Source organism: Myotis davidii, unplaced genomic scaffold (genome assembly GCF_000327345.1).
Source record: "Myotis davidii unplaced genomic scaffold, ASM32734v1 scaffold96, whole genome shotgun sequence".
Taxonomy (NCBI): domain Eukaryota; kingdom Metazoa; phylum Chordata; class Mammalia; order Chiroptera; family Vespertilionidae; genus Myotis; species Myotis davidii.
In genome coordinates this window covers 11,500,132-11,515,623 of record NW_006289416.1, presented here as the reverse complement: position 1 = coordinate 11,515,623, position 15,492 = coordinate 11,500,132, and the positions used below count along the sequence as shown (strand labels likewise).

Sequence of the window (15,492 nt, the reverse complement as noted above, 5' to 3'; positions counted from 1 at the left end):
ATATACAATGTACTAATTTTCTTTCATCTCTGACACATCTATTATAGAGAAAGGGCAAATAGTTATATTAAAATACTTTTTCTAATTAATTTCCTTTCAATATGCATGACTCCATGCACCTGGCCACTAGTATAAGATAAGCATATAAAATTTTTCTATACATTGTCCAGTTGCTTGTTAATGTTTAGGATTTTTGCCTCTATTCATGAGAGAAATGGGCCTACACTTTTCCCTTCTCATAATGTCTTGGTTTGGTGTCACAGTTATGCTGGCCTCATGGAATGAATTGCACTCTTCCTCCTTTTCCTATAACCTCAAAGAGTTTGAATAAAATTGGGAATGTCCTTGGAATGTTAGAAGTTGCCTATAAAATCATCTATCTTGTGTTTTCTTTGTGGAGAGATTACAATCACTACTTCAATTCCTTTAATAACTATAGGACTATTAATGTTTATTACTTTTGAGGCCAATTCCAGTAAATGGTATTTTTCCAAGAATGTGCCCACTGCATTTATGCTTTCAAAATTTCAGCATTGCTGAAATACTGTAGCAGTATCTCTTTAATTCTCACTTTATCTGTTCTTATGTCCCCTCCTCACATTGATTACAGTGTTTGTGTCCTTTTGCTTTTCCAGTTGATCATTTTTGGTAGAAATTTGTCTATTGCTATTTTCCCCCAAAGAACCAATTTTTGCTTTGTTTATTTTCTATCTTAATACCTTTGATTGCATTTCATCAACTTCTCTTTTTTATTATCCCTTCAACTTAATTTGGGTATATTCTGTCATTTTTTTTTAACTTCTTAAGATAAACACTTGTCTCTTAATTTTGAGGCCTTCTTCTTTTAAACAGATTTTAAAGTAAAAATGTCTCTTGAGGATAAAAAATTGTGAAAGAACTTTCAGTTTTGCTGCATCCCACAGGCCTCTATGCATTGAGTTTTCATTATCATTCAGTAAATTTCCACTGTGGTTACTGTTTTAACTTGTGAGCTCTTGAGAAGGATGTCTTTTAATTTCCAAATATGTAAAAATACTTTGCCTATCTTTTTTTTATTAAACTTTAACTTAATTATAATGTGGTACAAATTATTGGTGTATATGGACCTAGTCTTTGAAATGTATTGGAGCTTTCTAAACTGGCTAATACTTGGATCAATTGTAAATGTTTCATGTGAATTGAGGGGAAAAGGTGATTTCTCTGATTCACATTTGCAAAATTCTGTATATATTCATTAGACCAGGGTTACTGTGTTATTCATATTTTCTATATCTTTTTTTTTTATTTACTGCCTGCTTGACCTATCAAAAATCAAGAGTATGTGTTGAAAGCTACCCCTGTGATTTTAGATTTATTGGCTCATCCTTGGAGTTTTGCCACTTTTGGCTTCATGCATTTTGAGGTTATTTGATTAGATGCATGTTATGTTTTAAATCGCCACATCCTCTTGGTGAGTTGAATCTTTTCTCATTATAGTGAGTTTTTTCAGCTGTAGATAAGAAAAGTGTATGAAAGATGCAAAGTGATGCAATGGCAGACTTCGTTCCTACTGCAGTGGCACCAATAGAATGAGCTTTTCCCCCAATTTTCATGAAATCAAATTCTTAAGTTTGCTTTCAGCCTCTACCTCAGCCACCTGCTTTCATTCTTTGCAGTGTCACCTTTTGGAGTTGAAGTCTGAGTCTTCCAGTGCCTGCTGCGGCTGAATGTGGGCACCAAGAAACAGGGGCCGGAAGGAGGCAGGCAGTTTACCCGTTGTTTTGTGCTTTTCACACAGTCTGGCTAATGGGAATGGCTTCTTCCACACTGCCGGACTCGCAGCTTATCTGATTTTCACAATTTATGGTTCTAATTTCAAAAAGCTGATACCTATACTCTACTTCCCAAACAGGATATCTCGGGTTAGATTCCTAGTAAGAAATGGTTCTTGAAAGTTTAGATTAGTCTATCTTTGTTTCATCTTCAAATCATACTTACTTTTTTCTCTACTGAACTAAAAAATACTCTAAGAATTTTAAAGTGTTTTTAAGCAGCGCTTTTGGCTTTCATCCTTCATTTTTAGAACAAAAATCTATTCTCATAAAACAAATACTTACGGTTGTGTATCTTTTGCAAAGTCAACATAGCTGTTAGTCTAATTTACACTATGAAATTCTGTAGCTTTTACTAATGAGGTATTTTCCATATTGATTCATTCATCCATCCATTCATTAACATAAACATAAATTGAGTATCTGCTTTGTGTAACATTGTGAGAGGCAGGGAGGTACAAGTTAAATATTAATGACAGAAGTCATGTCAAGCAGATGGTGGGAACAATGACTAAATGCAAATCAGCATAATACAAGGGGAAAAGGAATAAGTGATAGAAAAACTTAAAAAAGACCTAAACCAAACTAAAACTGCCGTGGAAACTCAAAGAAAAAAGAATTTCCTCCCAGCTGGGCAAGTTGACACAGCCTCCTGGGAAAGGTGACATTTGAAGCTGGCCTTTGAAAACAGGCAGAAATGGAAATGTGAAGGTGGGTGGGGGAAAGTTCAACACTTAATTCACAGAGGAGAGAAAGGGCCTGGACAAGCAAGCTGGGGGGGTGTGAGAAGGAAAAGGTGAGTTGAGAGTAACGTCCCAGCAAGTACATGCATCCTCTGCAACCTTTGTTCCTAATAATAGGGAGCCAGGCAAGGATTAACCACAAAGACAAACCAGAACAAGTTAAGTTTCAAGAAACCTTAAAAGCTCAGTGTGATATAACCTTTCTTAACTAGACACCGCAGGATGGATTTGCTAAGATTTAACACTTTTCTCCATTCTCCCAATAATGGAGAATGGAAAATAGTGGACGCTGATCCATGATCAGGGCAGGCGGGCCTCCCTCCAGCAGAGGCCCCTCTGGATTCCAGGAGGCGAGGGTCATGCGGAGCAAGACTTGGGTTGTACCTGCTCCTAAACCATTTGTGACACTCAGCCTTGTGACCAGAATTATAAAACTTGGTTAAATATTAATGACAAAAATGAGATGAAAAATAATTATTTCTATAAGAACTAAGCTGAATTCTTTTCAAAGAATTGGTAACAAGGAATCACTTACAAATTGTTGAAATTTGCTCCAAATTATGTTGTGCTGCCCAGAAACTTCTGAAATTAATCTGTCCTATCTCAAATCGATAATGTTTAAACACTACAAATTTACCTGCTTCTATTTCATCATTTAACATATATTTTGTCCTCATTCTTCCAGCTTAAATAGCATCACCTGGCTTATTTTATTGATGACAGCAATCTGCTACAGTACTTAGTAAGAAAAAATGTATTACTTTTTCTTGTTAACCATAACTCAATTAGAAAACTTTCTCCTAAATGAATGTGTATACTGTGTGTATACAGGTACACGTATGTACGTACGTATACACACACACACACACACACACACACACATCAGTTTTCATTTTTCATTTCTTAGACACCATTTTTCTTTCTTCTTTCTTTCAAAATGTGTTCAGAACCTGCTGAAAGTCATTAATACTTGAACTGACATGGATTTAAGTTCTGAGTTCACAAACCCCTGTCACCATGTGCTTGACAGGACTTGTTCCTGAGAGATTTTCAGTCTTGTTCTTCATAGTGTTTTGGGCTGAGCTGGAATTTGCACACAGGCCTACATGACCATTAACTCTATTTCTTTCTTCATGATTACACAGTATTTCACAAGTTGAAAGGTAAAAAAATATATATATAACGTATTTATAATCACAGGGGAAGGAATTAGTATCACTAAACATGGCAGAAAAAATCTACTCACAATTACACACACTTACATACAAATATTCCGTCACCAGTGTGAATGTTCTGGACAATGTAAAGGTTTGAAAGATAAGGGTTTATATTGACAAAAGCTAAATTTCATGTAAAAATTAAAAATAAAGGAAATCAGAATGCAATGTCTTCTTTCCATTCCTAAAATGTATATTCATGAGACTGATTAAGTTTGTAGGCAGCAATTACTAGTCAATTTTCAGTTTCTAGAAACATTTTATTAAATAATTGTTAAATAGGATTTTTACAAAGCAAATTGCATAGAAAAGGTAAAACATTTTATGTCCCCAGCACTTTCTATGCTTTTTCCGTCATCTTCTGGTTGGCTGCTGCTCTTACCTACAGAGCTGGTGGGAGGTGAAGGGACAGAGCTGGGCGTCACTCAGTGTCATCCCGGGCAGAGGGCTTGCCTGTCCTCGGGCAATAGCTGTGCATACAGCTGGCTTCACGGCTGTCTGCCTGTCCAGCGGCTGTGGCTGCAGAGCAGAGGCCTGGGTCCTCAGGGACAGGTCAGCTGCTGCAGGAGGTTCTCAAGACATTTCAGATAATAGGCATTCAGGGGGTTTTCTTCTGAGTCTGAAAAAGCTGAGAGAAAAATAAGAGTATGGAGGAGCAAGCTGATAAACTTAGCACTACACCTGGGAGTGAACACACACACACACACAGACTTAAGTACGATTTCTGTGAGACAAGGTTCTACTTAACTCCTTGATGTACTTGGCATTAGGATATTTCACATTGTAAAAAAAAAAAATGAACTTACAGAATTTATTTACTTTTAATTAATGGTTTAACCAAACAATGTAACTGAAAACAGTGCACCTCCATAAGGGATCCATTAGCCACAAGCCCAAATGAATGCCTTGCCTTGTTCTTTCTATGTACCATCCCTCCTAACACTAAACACTGACAGTAACTCAGTGACCCACGACCTCCAGAAGTTCACGGTCACAGCCAGAAACAAAAAAATCTAAAAGCCACTTATAAAAACTCAGACTATAACAACGTGGGAAAGACAGTTCAGTGTCTGACCATAAAAGTGGTCAAAGAACAATGCTCATTGAAAACTTGAAGCACTTAAAATAAAAATGCACTTGAAAGGAAAGCCCGCCTCCTGTCCCATGGCATCACAGGGCCCAGCGGGTATGGGCAATGGGTCTGTTTCTGGAAGACTAGCTCAACTCCTAAAGTCAGGTCAGCTTTCTGTTCAAGGTCAATTCTAATTGGGTCCAGTTCTTATCACCTAAGAACACACTTTAGTATAGTGGTAGGCACTGGCAACGTTTTGTACAAGGAAAAAATGTCTTGGAGAAAGATCACAGATGTGTTGTAAGAAACCATTATGTTTTATTATTTAAAAAATGTTACAAGGAAAAGCACGGACCAAATACCGGCATACTGATCAATGCGTCAGCCAAAAAGTTCCTCAAACATTATTGTAAAACATCAGTGTAGAAAAAACTTCTTTTTTGCTGTGAATTGCCCAAATATTTCATTCACTATTCACTTAATAGCTTCCAAGTTGAACTGCAATCTCTCATAATGAAACTTACTTTTCTTTGCTAAGGAATATGCTTCATCCACTCTTCTTTTTATTGATGAATTTTTCAAAGTCGTTTTTGCCTGGAAATAACATGGAACAAGCCATGAATTAGACTCGTTTCCACCTGTAGGGATGACGATACAATCCTCACTCTGCCATTCTGACCGCAGTAGTAAGCAGGATATTATAAATGTAGTAACGAAGCTACAGAATTAGATATTAGCACACGCCATCAATGTCAGCACACCCTTCCCTCGCTAACTCGATTCTTCTCTCCTGCCCCTTGTTCTTGCTTCCCTTCCCTTTCCCCTTCTCCCTAATTGCAATGCACTATTTTAAACTATTTCATCTTAATTTTAGTTATTTCACCTTCCCTCAAACCTCAGGTTTCAGATCAAGCATACCACATTACCAGTCAACAAATATCCACAGTGACGACAGAGTGTCACATCCTGTGAGAAGACACATGGGCGAGAGGGACAGCAGCCGCCTCCGTCCCTGTGTGCGTGTGCAGACAAGGGGCGGCAGCTGAGAAGCCCATGGGGATGGGTGGCTATGCTCACCCTGTCACCCGGCCACTATTTAATTGCTAGACACACGTGGGCATTTCCCTCAGGAGTGAGATCTGTGCTCAGAGAACAGGCGCCAGTCCCCACCTGCCTGCCCCCCGGGACCTGCGCAGCAGCCTGAGGACTGAGCTCCTTCAAAACTCAGTGACTACAGGTGCCTGAGATAGGGAGGTCCCACACTGGATAAAGCTTTGCTATTTGGTTTTCTTTCAAGATGCATTTTTTCTTGACCCTTCTTTTAGCAGAAATCATCTAGATTAACATTGCACCAATATGGCAAATCAACTTATACTAACGGAAAACTCACTCAAAAAAGAGACTCTTCTGAGATGGGAGAGCCCGCTGAAATGATTAGATGAGGAGACCTGAGTGATGGTTTAGTAATTGTACGAAGGATGCACAGGCCACAGGCTCCAAGCTCAGTCTTCTCTAGCTGACACTCCTCTGAGGTCCCTGGCTGCCCGAGAGGCTGGTGTTCACCCCTGACTCACGACCAAGATTGTAAGAACTCACCTTCTGGTAATTGTGGATCAGAGCCCAAAGTGCGGCTGCGCCGATCCTCCGAGCACTGGGACTCTCACTCTCCAGAGAGGCAGCCAGCACACTCAGCACCTTTTCTAGTAATAGAGACATTAAAAAAAAAGTTCAGTCCCAGACAGTATCTGGTATATATTAAACCAGTCGGTTGCCCTGTTCTCCCATCAGATGCACACAAAGTTGGTATCACTATGGCAAAAACTACCTGCATAGCAAGTGGCAGAGGGTGGACAACCTGTCAAGTTTTCACAACAGACACAGCAGCCAAGGCCTCACGGTTTTCGGCCCTAATTCAACAATGGCACATTCATGTCAAGACAACAATAGTGGAGAAGTCATTACACAATGAGTTATATTAATGAGCTCTTCAGTTATAGCTCACATGCTGGTGTGCAGGAAAACGGGTCTGCTCTTGTGATAACTTTTAAAGACTGTTACATGAACATATCAATAGCTTGGGCTTCTACAAAATAATAGTGAAGGAATACCATATGAGGTAAGCCTTTTACAAAAGAACTGGACACATTGGAGAAATGTTTGTGTGGATGTGTGTGTCAGAGGAAAAGCGATTTAAAGGAAGAGCAACTCACAAGATAGGCCCCTTTTCGCACAGCCAGCCAGAGCATGAAATCAAGACTTGGAAATTATCCTCAGCAGGTACTGGTTTTAGGTGAAGATGCAGGGAAGTAGGTGCCAGGAGATGCCAGGGTGTTTCAGACATTACCTGACGCTGCTTTATTCCTTACCCTGTCATTACATTGACTCATTTCCTCTACAGCACGAGATTTAAAATCCTGAGACATGTTATGGGGATGCTGTGTACGGTCACGCCCCACCTGCCGGAGCATCTCCTTACAGAGCGGCCTGGCAGCGGCCGTCGGTCCGCTCACTGCTGCACATTCCAGCCACAGTGCCACTCTACTTCAGGGGCTCAAGATATACTAGTTGGATGAAAGATTCCATAATTAAAGCAAATGGATGCTGTTTCAGTGATTCTATTTAGGGTTCTTAAAAGGAATTTGAAGGAATTTAAAGTCTTTACAGAGAAAAAAAAAGCATCTGCTCCATAAAGTGAGCTCTGAACAGTGGGGCGTGTGGGTGGAGGTGGGCGGGTGCTGTTTCCTGTCCGCACACCATTGCCTACCCTCACCCGCTTTCTGTGGTCCCCTGCTTCTCCTCTATCACAATACACAACTAGCCTGTATCAACAGCTGTCCCATCACAGCCATTATGGCAGGTGACAGGTGGCAGCTCATATTCTTGGGGACATCATTGAATGGTGTGTCCATCTGATATCACCCAGTGATGTTGTTGCACATGGTACCAACACTCATGATCTACACAGATTTATCATTACTCCTTTTACCATGTACTATCTCTTAAAATGTTTCAATAAAGTACACACACAACAAGTCAATAATATGCTGCCCGTTCTGATAATGCAAGTGGATCAGTTTTTTAAAAAACACATTTTAGCCCTAACTGGTTTGGCTCAGTGGCTAGAGCATCGACCTGCAGACTGAAAGGTCCCAGGTTTGATTCCAGTCAAGGGCATGTACCTTGGTTGTGGGCACATCCCCAATGGAGGTTGTGCAGGAGGCAGCTGATCAATGTTCCTCTCTCATTGATGTTTCTGACTCTCTATCCCTCTCCCTTCCTCTCTGTAAAAAATAAAATATATTTGAAAAACAAAAAAAACACATTTTATTGTGAAACATAACATGCATATAAAATACACATAAGCCTGAAACTAATATTGTATATCAACTATAATTTTTTAAAAATACATAAAACATTTGCAAGTCTATTTGTAAGGTATGAAATGAATTCCCACATTAATATAGAAATAATATCAAGAGATGAGGTAACAGTAAAATATAGTTAAGTAATTAAGAAGTGAAGGGTTTTGAATATTTACCTTTCTTCTTAGTGATACTGAATTAATTTTAAGTTTAGGGATGTCATGTTGGTAGGCTGAAATCAACTATAAGAATATTGACACCATGAAAACCAGCAAATGCTACAAACCAATTCAAAGCTGACTGACCAAACCTTTGAGAGCTTCCCATGCATTCCCACATTCAATAGCTATCCTGGGGAAAACAGAATCACAGTTGTGCCCATGAAGAATGTGAGCAGATCGTTTCCATTCACTTGGAAAACTCCGTTTCACAGAGAAACCCTCCAAGGAAAGATTAAGTGGAAAACATGAAAGGGAACAAGAATTCATGTATTTTGAGCATCTACCATGAACCATAAACAGTATAGGCACTTGTTATTATAAAACTAATTTCTACGAAAACCAAGGAAGGAGGGATCACTGTATAGATGAGGAAATGGGGCCAGAGAAGCTGCCCAGTGATGCTGGAGTGATCACGAGTGGTTGCGGGGTCTATCACCCACAGCTCTTCTCCTTTTTTCCCCGATAACACAGTGTCTCCTTATAAAATCCCTCCCTATGACAGTCACACAGCCCTCACAGAAACAGCATATGGTTACAGAAACAGATCTTGCCATTTTTCTTTCTGCCTCAAAATTTTTCTGATCACTCCCCAGTTCTCGCCTCCACCTGCTCTACATCTCAGAGAAGGAAGTCTCTGTAAGGCTACTTTCACCACGTGCCTGGGTCCTGCACACTCCTGCCTGCCAAGGGTCTCTATCGTCCACATCCACTGACAGCTGTGAGCACAGACGCGATCCTAAGTGCTACACGTGAACATGAAGAAATCAGACAATGACCTCGTGACTTATAAGAGTGTATGTTCTACTGTGGGCAGAGGCGGCATAAATAGACATATCCCTAAAACACAAAGTATCTCAGCCAGTGGTCACGCTGCGGAGAAAAATAAAATGAGGAAAGGAGACGGAGTGAGCGGGAAGGGAGAGGAGGCAGGGAGGCAGCGTGAGGGCTGGCTTCACCAGCATCCAGAATTTGCTCAAAGCCTAGAGGAACGAGGGGAGGACAGATGAAGCCAGAGCCCCCTGCTCACCCTCCTCCTCTGTGCTACCTCCTGTACCCAGTGTGTCCCCCAGCGATATGACCTGTCAACCCCGGAGACTTGAGGTAATTCCTTAAGGGCTGGAGCCACACCTGCCTCATGCCTGCCTCATTCTCACAGCCTCTGCCTCCCTCGGTGCCAGTGAGGGTTTCATAACCACCTGGAAAATTATTTATAAAACTATTTTGTGTTTCAATCTGAATGGAATATGCTATGAACCACCATATGTATAAAGGGATGTGTGTGTCTATGTGAGGCGTATAAAGTGGATACGTACCACTGGCCAGGATCTTGGGCTTATTGGCAGGACTGAAGCAAATGTTATGAAAAATAAGGAGAGGCAGACAAGGGCTGCGCTTGTGCTTGAACTTGCTCATCTCTGTCAGCAAGTCTAAGCCGCCATCAAGCCGCAGGATCATCTGCTGCCCATCTTCTCCATACGATATGTTCAGGAGCAACTTCAACCAGAGAATGGTCAGATTACTAAGACGTTTATTTTCTCCTTTCGGCAACGTGAGAGACAGGAAGTTCTGCAAGAAGTTAGTCTGCGGATAAATAGAAAGAACATTATTTTTTTCTGGAGTCTTTGCATTCCTAGTCCCTCGGAGACCAATTAACCAACATTCTACTCTCTTTTTCCCACCTTTAATGTTTCATTCCTTCAATACTTCCCATATACTCCATCTATATTTTTTCCAGATATAAGTAAAAAGATTGAAAACAAAATAGCTTTCAAATTTTAATTCTTAGTAATTCTTTTCTGGTGATGGATAAAGCAGTTACAGACGACTCAATTACTTAGGATTGATAATTCAGTTTGGTGATTATTTTAGGCCTCTGGAGTTTTGTCTTTCGGTCTGCTTCTGGCAATTTTGCTACTCATTAAAAGGTATCCTATGGGGAGGAAAAAGAACCAAAACCCATTGATCATTGCCAGAGGAGCGAGGGGAGGGGAATGGGTGAAAAGGGTGAAAGGGAATAAGAGCTACAAGCTTCTAGTTATAAAATAAATAAGCCCTGGGGGTGTAATGTACAGCACAGGGGAATAATCAATAATATCGTAATAACCGTGTATGTGACAGATAGGGACTACACTTACTATGCTGATCGCATTGTAGGGCATAAATGTTAAATTACTACATTGTACACTTGAAACTAACATAACACTGTATGTCAACTATACTTTAATAAAAAAATAAACTAAAAATAAATAAAATGTTTAAAAGTTAAAGAAAAAAAGAAAGAAAACCCAAAGCAGTCCTGGACACCAGGTAACAACCCTGGTAGAACTGAGGATACCTGAATCTTTACCACAACATGAGAGCTAAAAAATAACCTGTGATTACAGCTTGTGTTCTGTTTACCCCAGCTGTTCCTCTTTACAGATTTCTCACGGGTACCTGTCACTCTAGTAAACCTAGAAACCAGAAAGCTCCATCACTTAAAATATAAGAGTCATTTCAACCTCTCAAAACCCTCCCACAAAACCGCAGCACACCCTTAACTATGTAAAAGACAGTAACTTATCGTCTAGAATAATCTACATGCAAAGAAAGAATGAATGAAAGTACCATATAGGAAGCAGCCCAGGAGAGCATGAGAACCACGGCCAGGTGCACAAGTGATCCAGGAGCAGTAATGTGATCACTTAACTTTCATAACTGCCCCCAAGGTCTCATCATCTCATCTCTCTCCCTGTTTCCTAACCTACTCTGGTTTATTTCCTGGATCCTCCAGCAGCTAAATCACAATGATGGCTTGAATCTATGAAATAAATGTAACTTTCATATAAAATAACTGAGTGTGTGGATGGAGTTAGCTACAAAGATATTAGCGGCATCGCACAAGCACCAAGCAGGCTGGGGAACCCCATGCCCACTTGCACTGCACGTGCCCTGACTTGCACCTACTTCTCATCTGTTGGCCCAAATTAGCGTTTTTCTACATTCATCCCGTGAGTCCCCCATGCAGCTAGATTCTGCCATGACAGTGGAGATGTGGGGCTGACGATAGTGATAAACAATATGGCTTCAAAGGAAATATGCTGTGGGCATTCCTTCTACTTTGCTGGGCCTGCCGATGCTTTTTAAGTTCCCCACATTAGGTGAAACGTGCTGAAAATGTCATGATAGAGAGAAAGCAGACACTTTAGAATCTGAGTTGTACCACAGCATTAGGTGTCCAGGGCTCATTATCACCTACTGCAGCTGACAGAAAACAAGGTGGGTGACCTACACCTCAAGGTCTGATCACATCAATATCGAAATATGCTTAATCAGAGAGTGAGAACAGAAGATGCCTAAGGTATAATTTTGTTTAACCTAATAATTTTAAAAATGAAGAAACTGAATATGTTAAAAGGAGAAAGTCTCCTTTTAAGTAAGTCTTAAAAGTCACACTTCAGACCTGAGGTTGGTACCCACACAGCACCTGGTATTCCTCCTTTGCTTCCTACCTGTACGTTCTGCAAGGAGATAGAGAAAGCACTGTGCCCGGTTTGTGCTCTTGCACATGAGGAAAGACGGTAATCACGCATCCAGTTCAAAATGACTCCATGCACCCACAGACGTGCACACACTCACACTCAAAGTCACCCACACTCATTGCCACTCACACACTCATACACACACACACACACACACACACACACACACACACACACACACATATATATAAATAAAGAAAATATCCAGCCATGAGCTGGAAGTAAAAGCTGGCTCCAATGAGAGCAGTGGGTTCCTGATTTGTACCTTCTGCCAATCTACCTGGTGTGAATACCACCACTATGGCTGATTTCAAGATATCATCCAGAGTCAACTAGCTTGCAAATTCCTGAAAATTAAAGAGGACACTCCTAAGTCAACATGAGTTAGCTCCAACACATCACTGAAGACTGCTTCCTTACTTAAGACTGCTATTTGGAGATTGCATTCAAATTGGAGATTAGTGGGGAGTAGAGGAGAGATGACACAGTAGAGGAAAAGGAGACTCAATTCTTATGAATGCTGTGAACATTTGCCATTTATTTTGGCCTTCATGTAAAAGAAAGAGAAGTACTCAAATAATCAGCATGTACTATTAAGTAACATCCAATTCACATTTTAGGGACTCTGTTGACATGTACCTGAATACAGTCTAACTGAATAGCTGTGCTAGAATTTATTCCCACCATTCAATCCCTTTTAAGTACTCTAAGTTAAATCAGTGACCAGAGTCAAGTTTAGGCACTGGATCCCAGGGGACTGATAAAATCACTTCTTTGGTCATAAAGAACTTAGGTCTAACTTGGGAGAAAAAGGAACCATGATTTCATAAACCATTTTGACTACAGAAATTGAACTGAAATTTACTGCTCAATTTGGTCTTGTTTAAATACCAGTATATTACTTTATGATTTCAAATAAATGTAAGACAACTGCCTTTCTAAAACCCTCATTGTTGAGAGTGATAAAATATAATCCAAAGCTAAGAAGACAAACTAGAAGGAAATGGTTTCATCATATTCTAGCTTCTGTTACTTTTCATGTATCAACAATTGACTGGCTTTAAGCAAAGTGACCCTCTTAATCCTTTCACGATCCTTTAAAATAAAAAGCCCTGAAAGCAGAGTAAATTAACCCTAGACACTGAGTTCTAGCCTTCTTACACATATTCTTGATGGGCAGGAATATTTTACTACCTTTTCTACGATGGGAAGGAGTTTAAGTACTTACTTTCTGAATTACTCCTTTACAGTCATGAGACAATGCCAGGTTGGAAAGGAACATGAAGACCATCTGCTGAACTGTGGGGTTCTCAAGAGGCACCTGGGACGCCAACTTCAGGATACACAGCATCAAAGAGTTGCCGGGGGCTCCTCTGTACACAGCTAGAACGGGATACTGTCCAGAACTTGACCAGCAAAGAGAACTGCAACCTTAAAAACAACAGCTTGTCACAACATCTCAGTTCCACTGTTCAGTTCAGAACAACCTCAGTTGTAAAACACATCAGTCTATCAAGTGACATGAACCTGCAGACTGCACATCAGCACCAAGGCTGGTGTTTTCCATGGCCAGCCTAGTGGGCTGCTATTCTCACCAAGGGCCCAGGATCAAAACTGAGCATTTAAAAACTCTAGGGGTAGCCCTGGCCAGTGTTGCTCAGTGGTAGTGTATCAGCCCTCAGACCAACAGTTAGGGTTCGATTCCTGGTCAAGGGCATGTACCTGGGTTGTAGGTTCACTCCTCAGCTTCGCTCAGGCAGGAGGCAACCAATCGATGTGTCTCTCTCACATAGATGTTTCTCTCTCTCTCTAACTCCCCCACAAACCCACCCCCTCCCTTCCACTTTCTCTTTAAAAAAAAAAAACAAACAATGAGAAAAATATCCTTGGGTGAGGATTAACAAACAAACAAACAACAAAAACCCCACCATACATTACGTTTATTTTTTTTATAAAGAATAAAATAAGCATGATAGGTTTTTTAAATAGTTCCAAATAAGACTTCTAATTAAATAGGAACGGAATATTAAAAATGGGAGGTAACTTGGTCTAAAGCATTTGTTTCACAGAAGAGAAAAAAAGAAGCACAATAATTCTGTGGTGGGGTGGCAGGACAAATGCTACAGCCTTAGATGCTAGATAAAGGCACAGGCTTGGAGAAGTCAGCAACCTGCTCAAAGTCACACAGCCCACAAGCAGCAAGAGCTGGCAGTGGCATCAACTGGTTTTCCAGAGCCTCATGTCTTCTCAGTAAATTATACAACCATGTGGAGCTTATCAAGGGAAAAAGATCATCACGAAGAAATCAGAAATACATCTGACTATATTGCAGCATGAACCAAAAGTTAGTTAACTTGTGAAGGCCAGCTTAAGTATAACTAGACCAGAGTCAAACTCCTTGTGTAAGATAAACTCACGCAAGGCCAGCAAACCCAAATAAGTACATTGATCTTTCTTGTGTGCACACTTTACAGCAGTATCCAACACCAATGTTCCCATTAACTGTTACATAAAACAGTCACCAATGATGCGATTTTGCTTGGAAGCAAATCAAACAGGAAAATAGAAAGTTTCTTCCTCAATTTAGTTAACTAATCACATTCTAATAGTTACATCATTTTAAGTATAAAAGTAATGCAGATAATAGCTTTAAACGATTGATATTTAAGTAAATGTTTTTGCTCAATATTTAGCAACTGATTCTTTTTTCTCTTTTCTTCCCTTAACCCTAAGTTAAAGAGGAAGGGTAAGGTAGAGAAGGTGATATGGAGACATAACACTCCACACACCATAATGAGAGTTCAGCAACCTGCCGGTCTGTTTAGGTCAGTCTGTGTCAGCCATTGACAAACTGAGTGGATTGCAGTTCCAGAGAGGAGGCCGAGGCCAGTCAGACTATCAAGGAGTCAGATAACCTTCACACTGGGGGGTGACTACACGGGCTCAGGACTGTTCTGAGTTCCAGTTCTTTCTCTGATTATCTTTTGCTACTTGGAGAACCCAGCTGCTGAATGTTGATAGAATAAAGTGCACAGACTTGCCAGCCAGTTAAACCTGACATTTATGACCCTAACTTCCCAACGGAAAATCCACACCACCAGCAATCCCACTTTACCTCCCTAACAGGAGCTCCTTCCTCCACTCAAACTGCCACTTCTCACCTTCTACCCAATCTCCCTCAGCCTCTAAAAATGCACGGCCCATAGGAGGCACTCAATAAAATGTCTGTGAAAGAAATGAATGAAAGAGGCGCCCCAACTACTACCAAACCAACAGAATCTAGAATTACCTTTCATCATACCAGTGTCCTACTCTCACATATGTAAGAGTTTTAACTTTTACCTGATTTTTAAGGTCTTACAGCATAATTTTCCCTCAATTTTCCTATTAAATTCAATTTCCCACTGATATAATCAAGCCAGTTTCTCCCTCTCTATTCCCTGAGCTGTGTGATGACTTCCTATCTCAACAGACATACTAACACAGTGGTTCTCAACCTTCTGGCCCTTTAAATATAGTTCCTCGTGCTGTGACCCAACCACACC

The 15,492-nt window shown here is 40.5% G+C and overlaps 1 protein-coding gene across 1 annotated transcript in view; it reads right to left on the bottom strand.

Annotated features, from left to right (window-relative positions):
* Positions 1-4,010: 4,010 nt before the first annotated feature.
* The window catches only part of RTTN (rotatin), a 110,145-nt gene continuing 98,663 nt past the window's right edge, over positions 4,011-15,492 (bottom strand). Inside the window, exons 46-50 of the mRNA XM_015562684.1 lie at positions 13,176-13,378; positions 9,740-10,007; positions 6,440-6,543; positions 5,368-5,437; positions 4,011-4,399 (exon numbers count right to left, since the gene is read on the bottom strand). Coding sequence (XP_015418170.1) covers positions 4,314-4,399; positions 5,368-5,437; positions 6,440-6,543; positions 9,740-10,007; positions 13,176-13,378 — 731 coding nt within the window. The 3' untranslated portion in view covers positions 4,011-4,313. The remainder of the gene's footprint in view (positions 4,400-5,367; positions 5,438-6,439; positions 6,544-9,739; positions 10,008-13,175; positions 13,379-15,492) is intronic.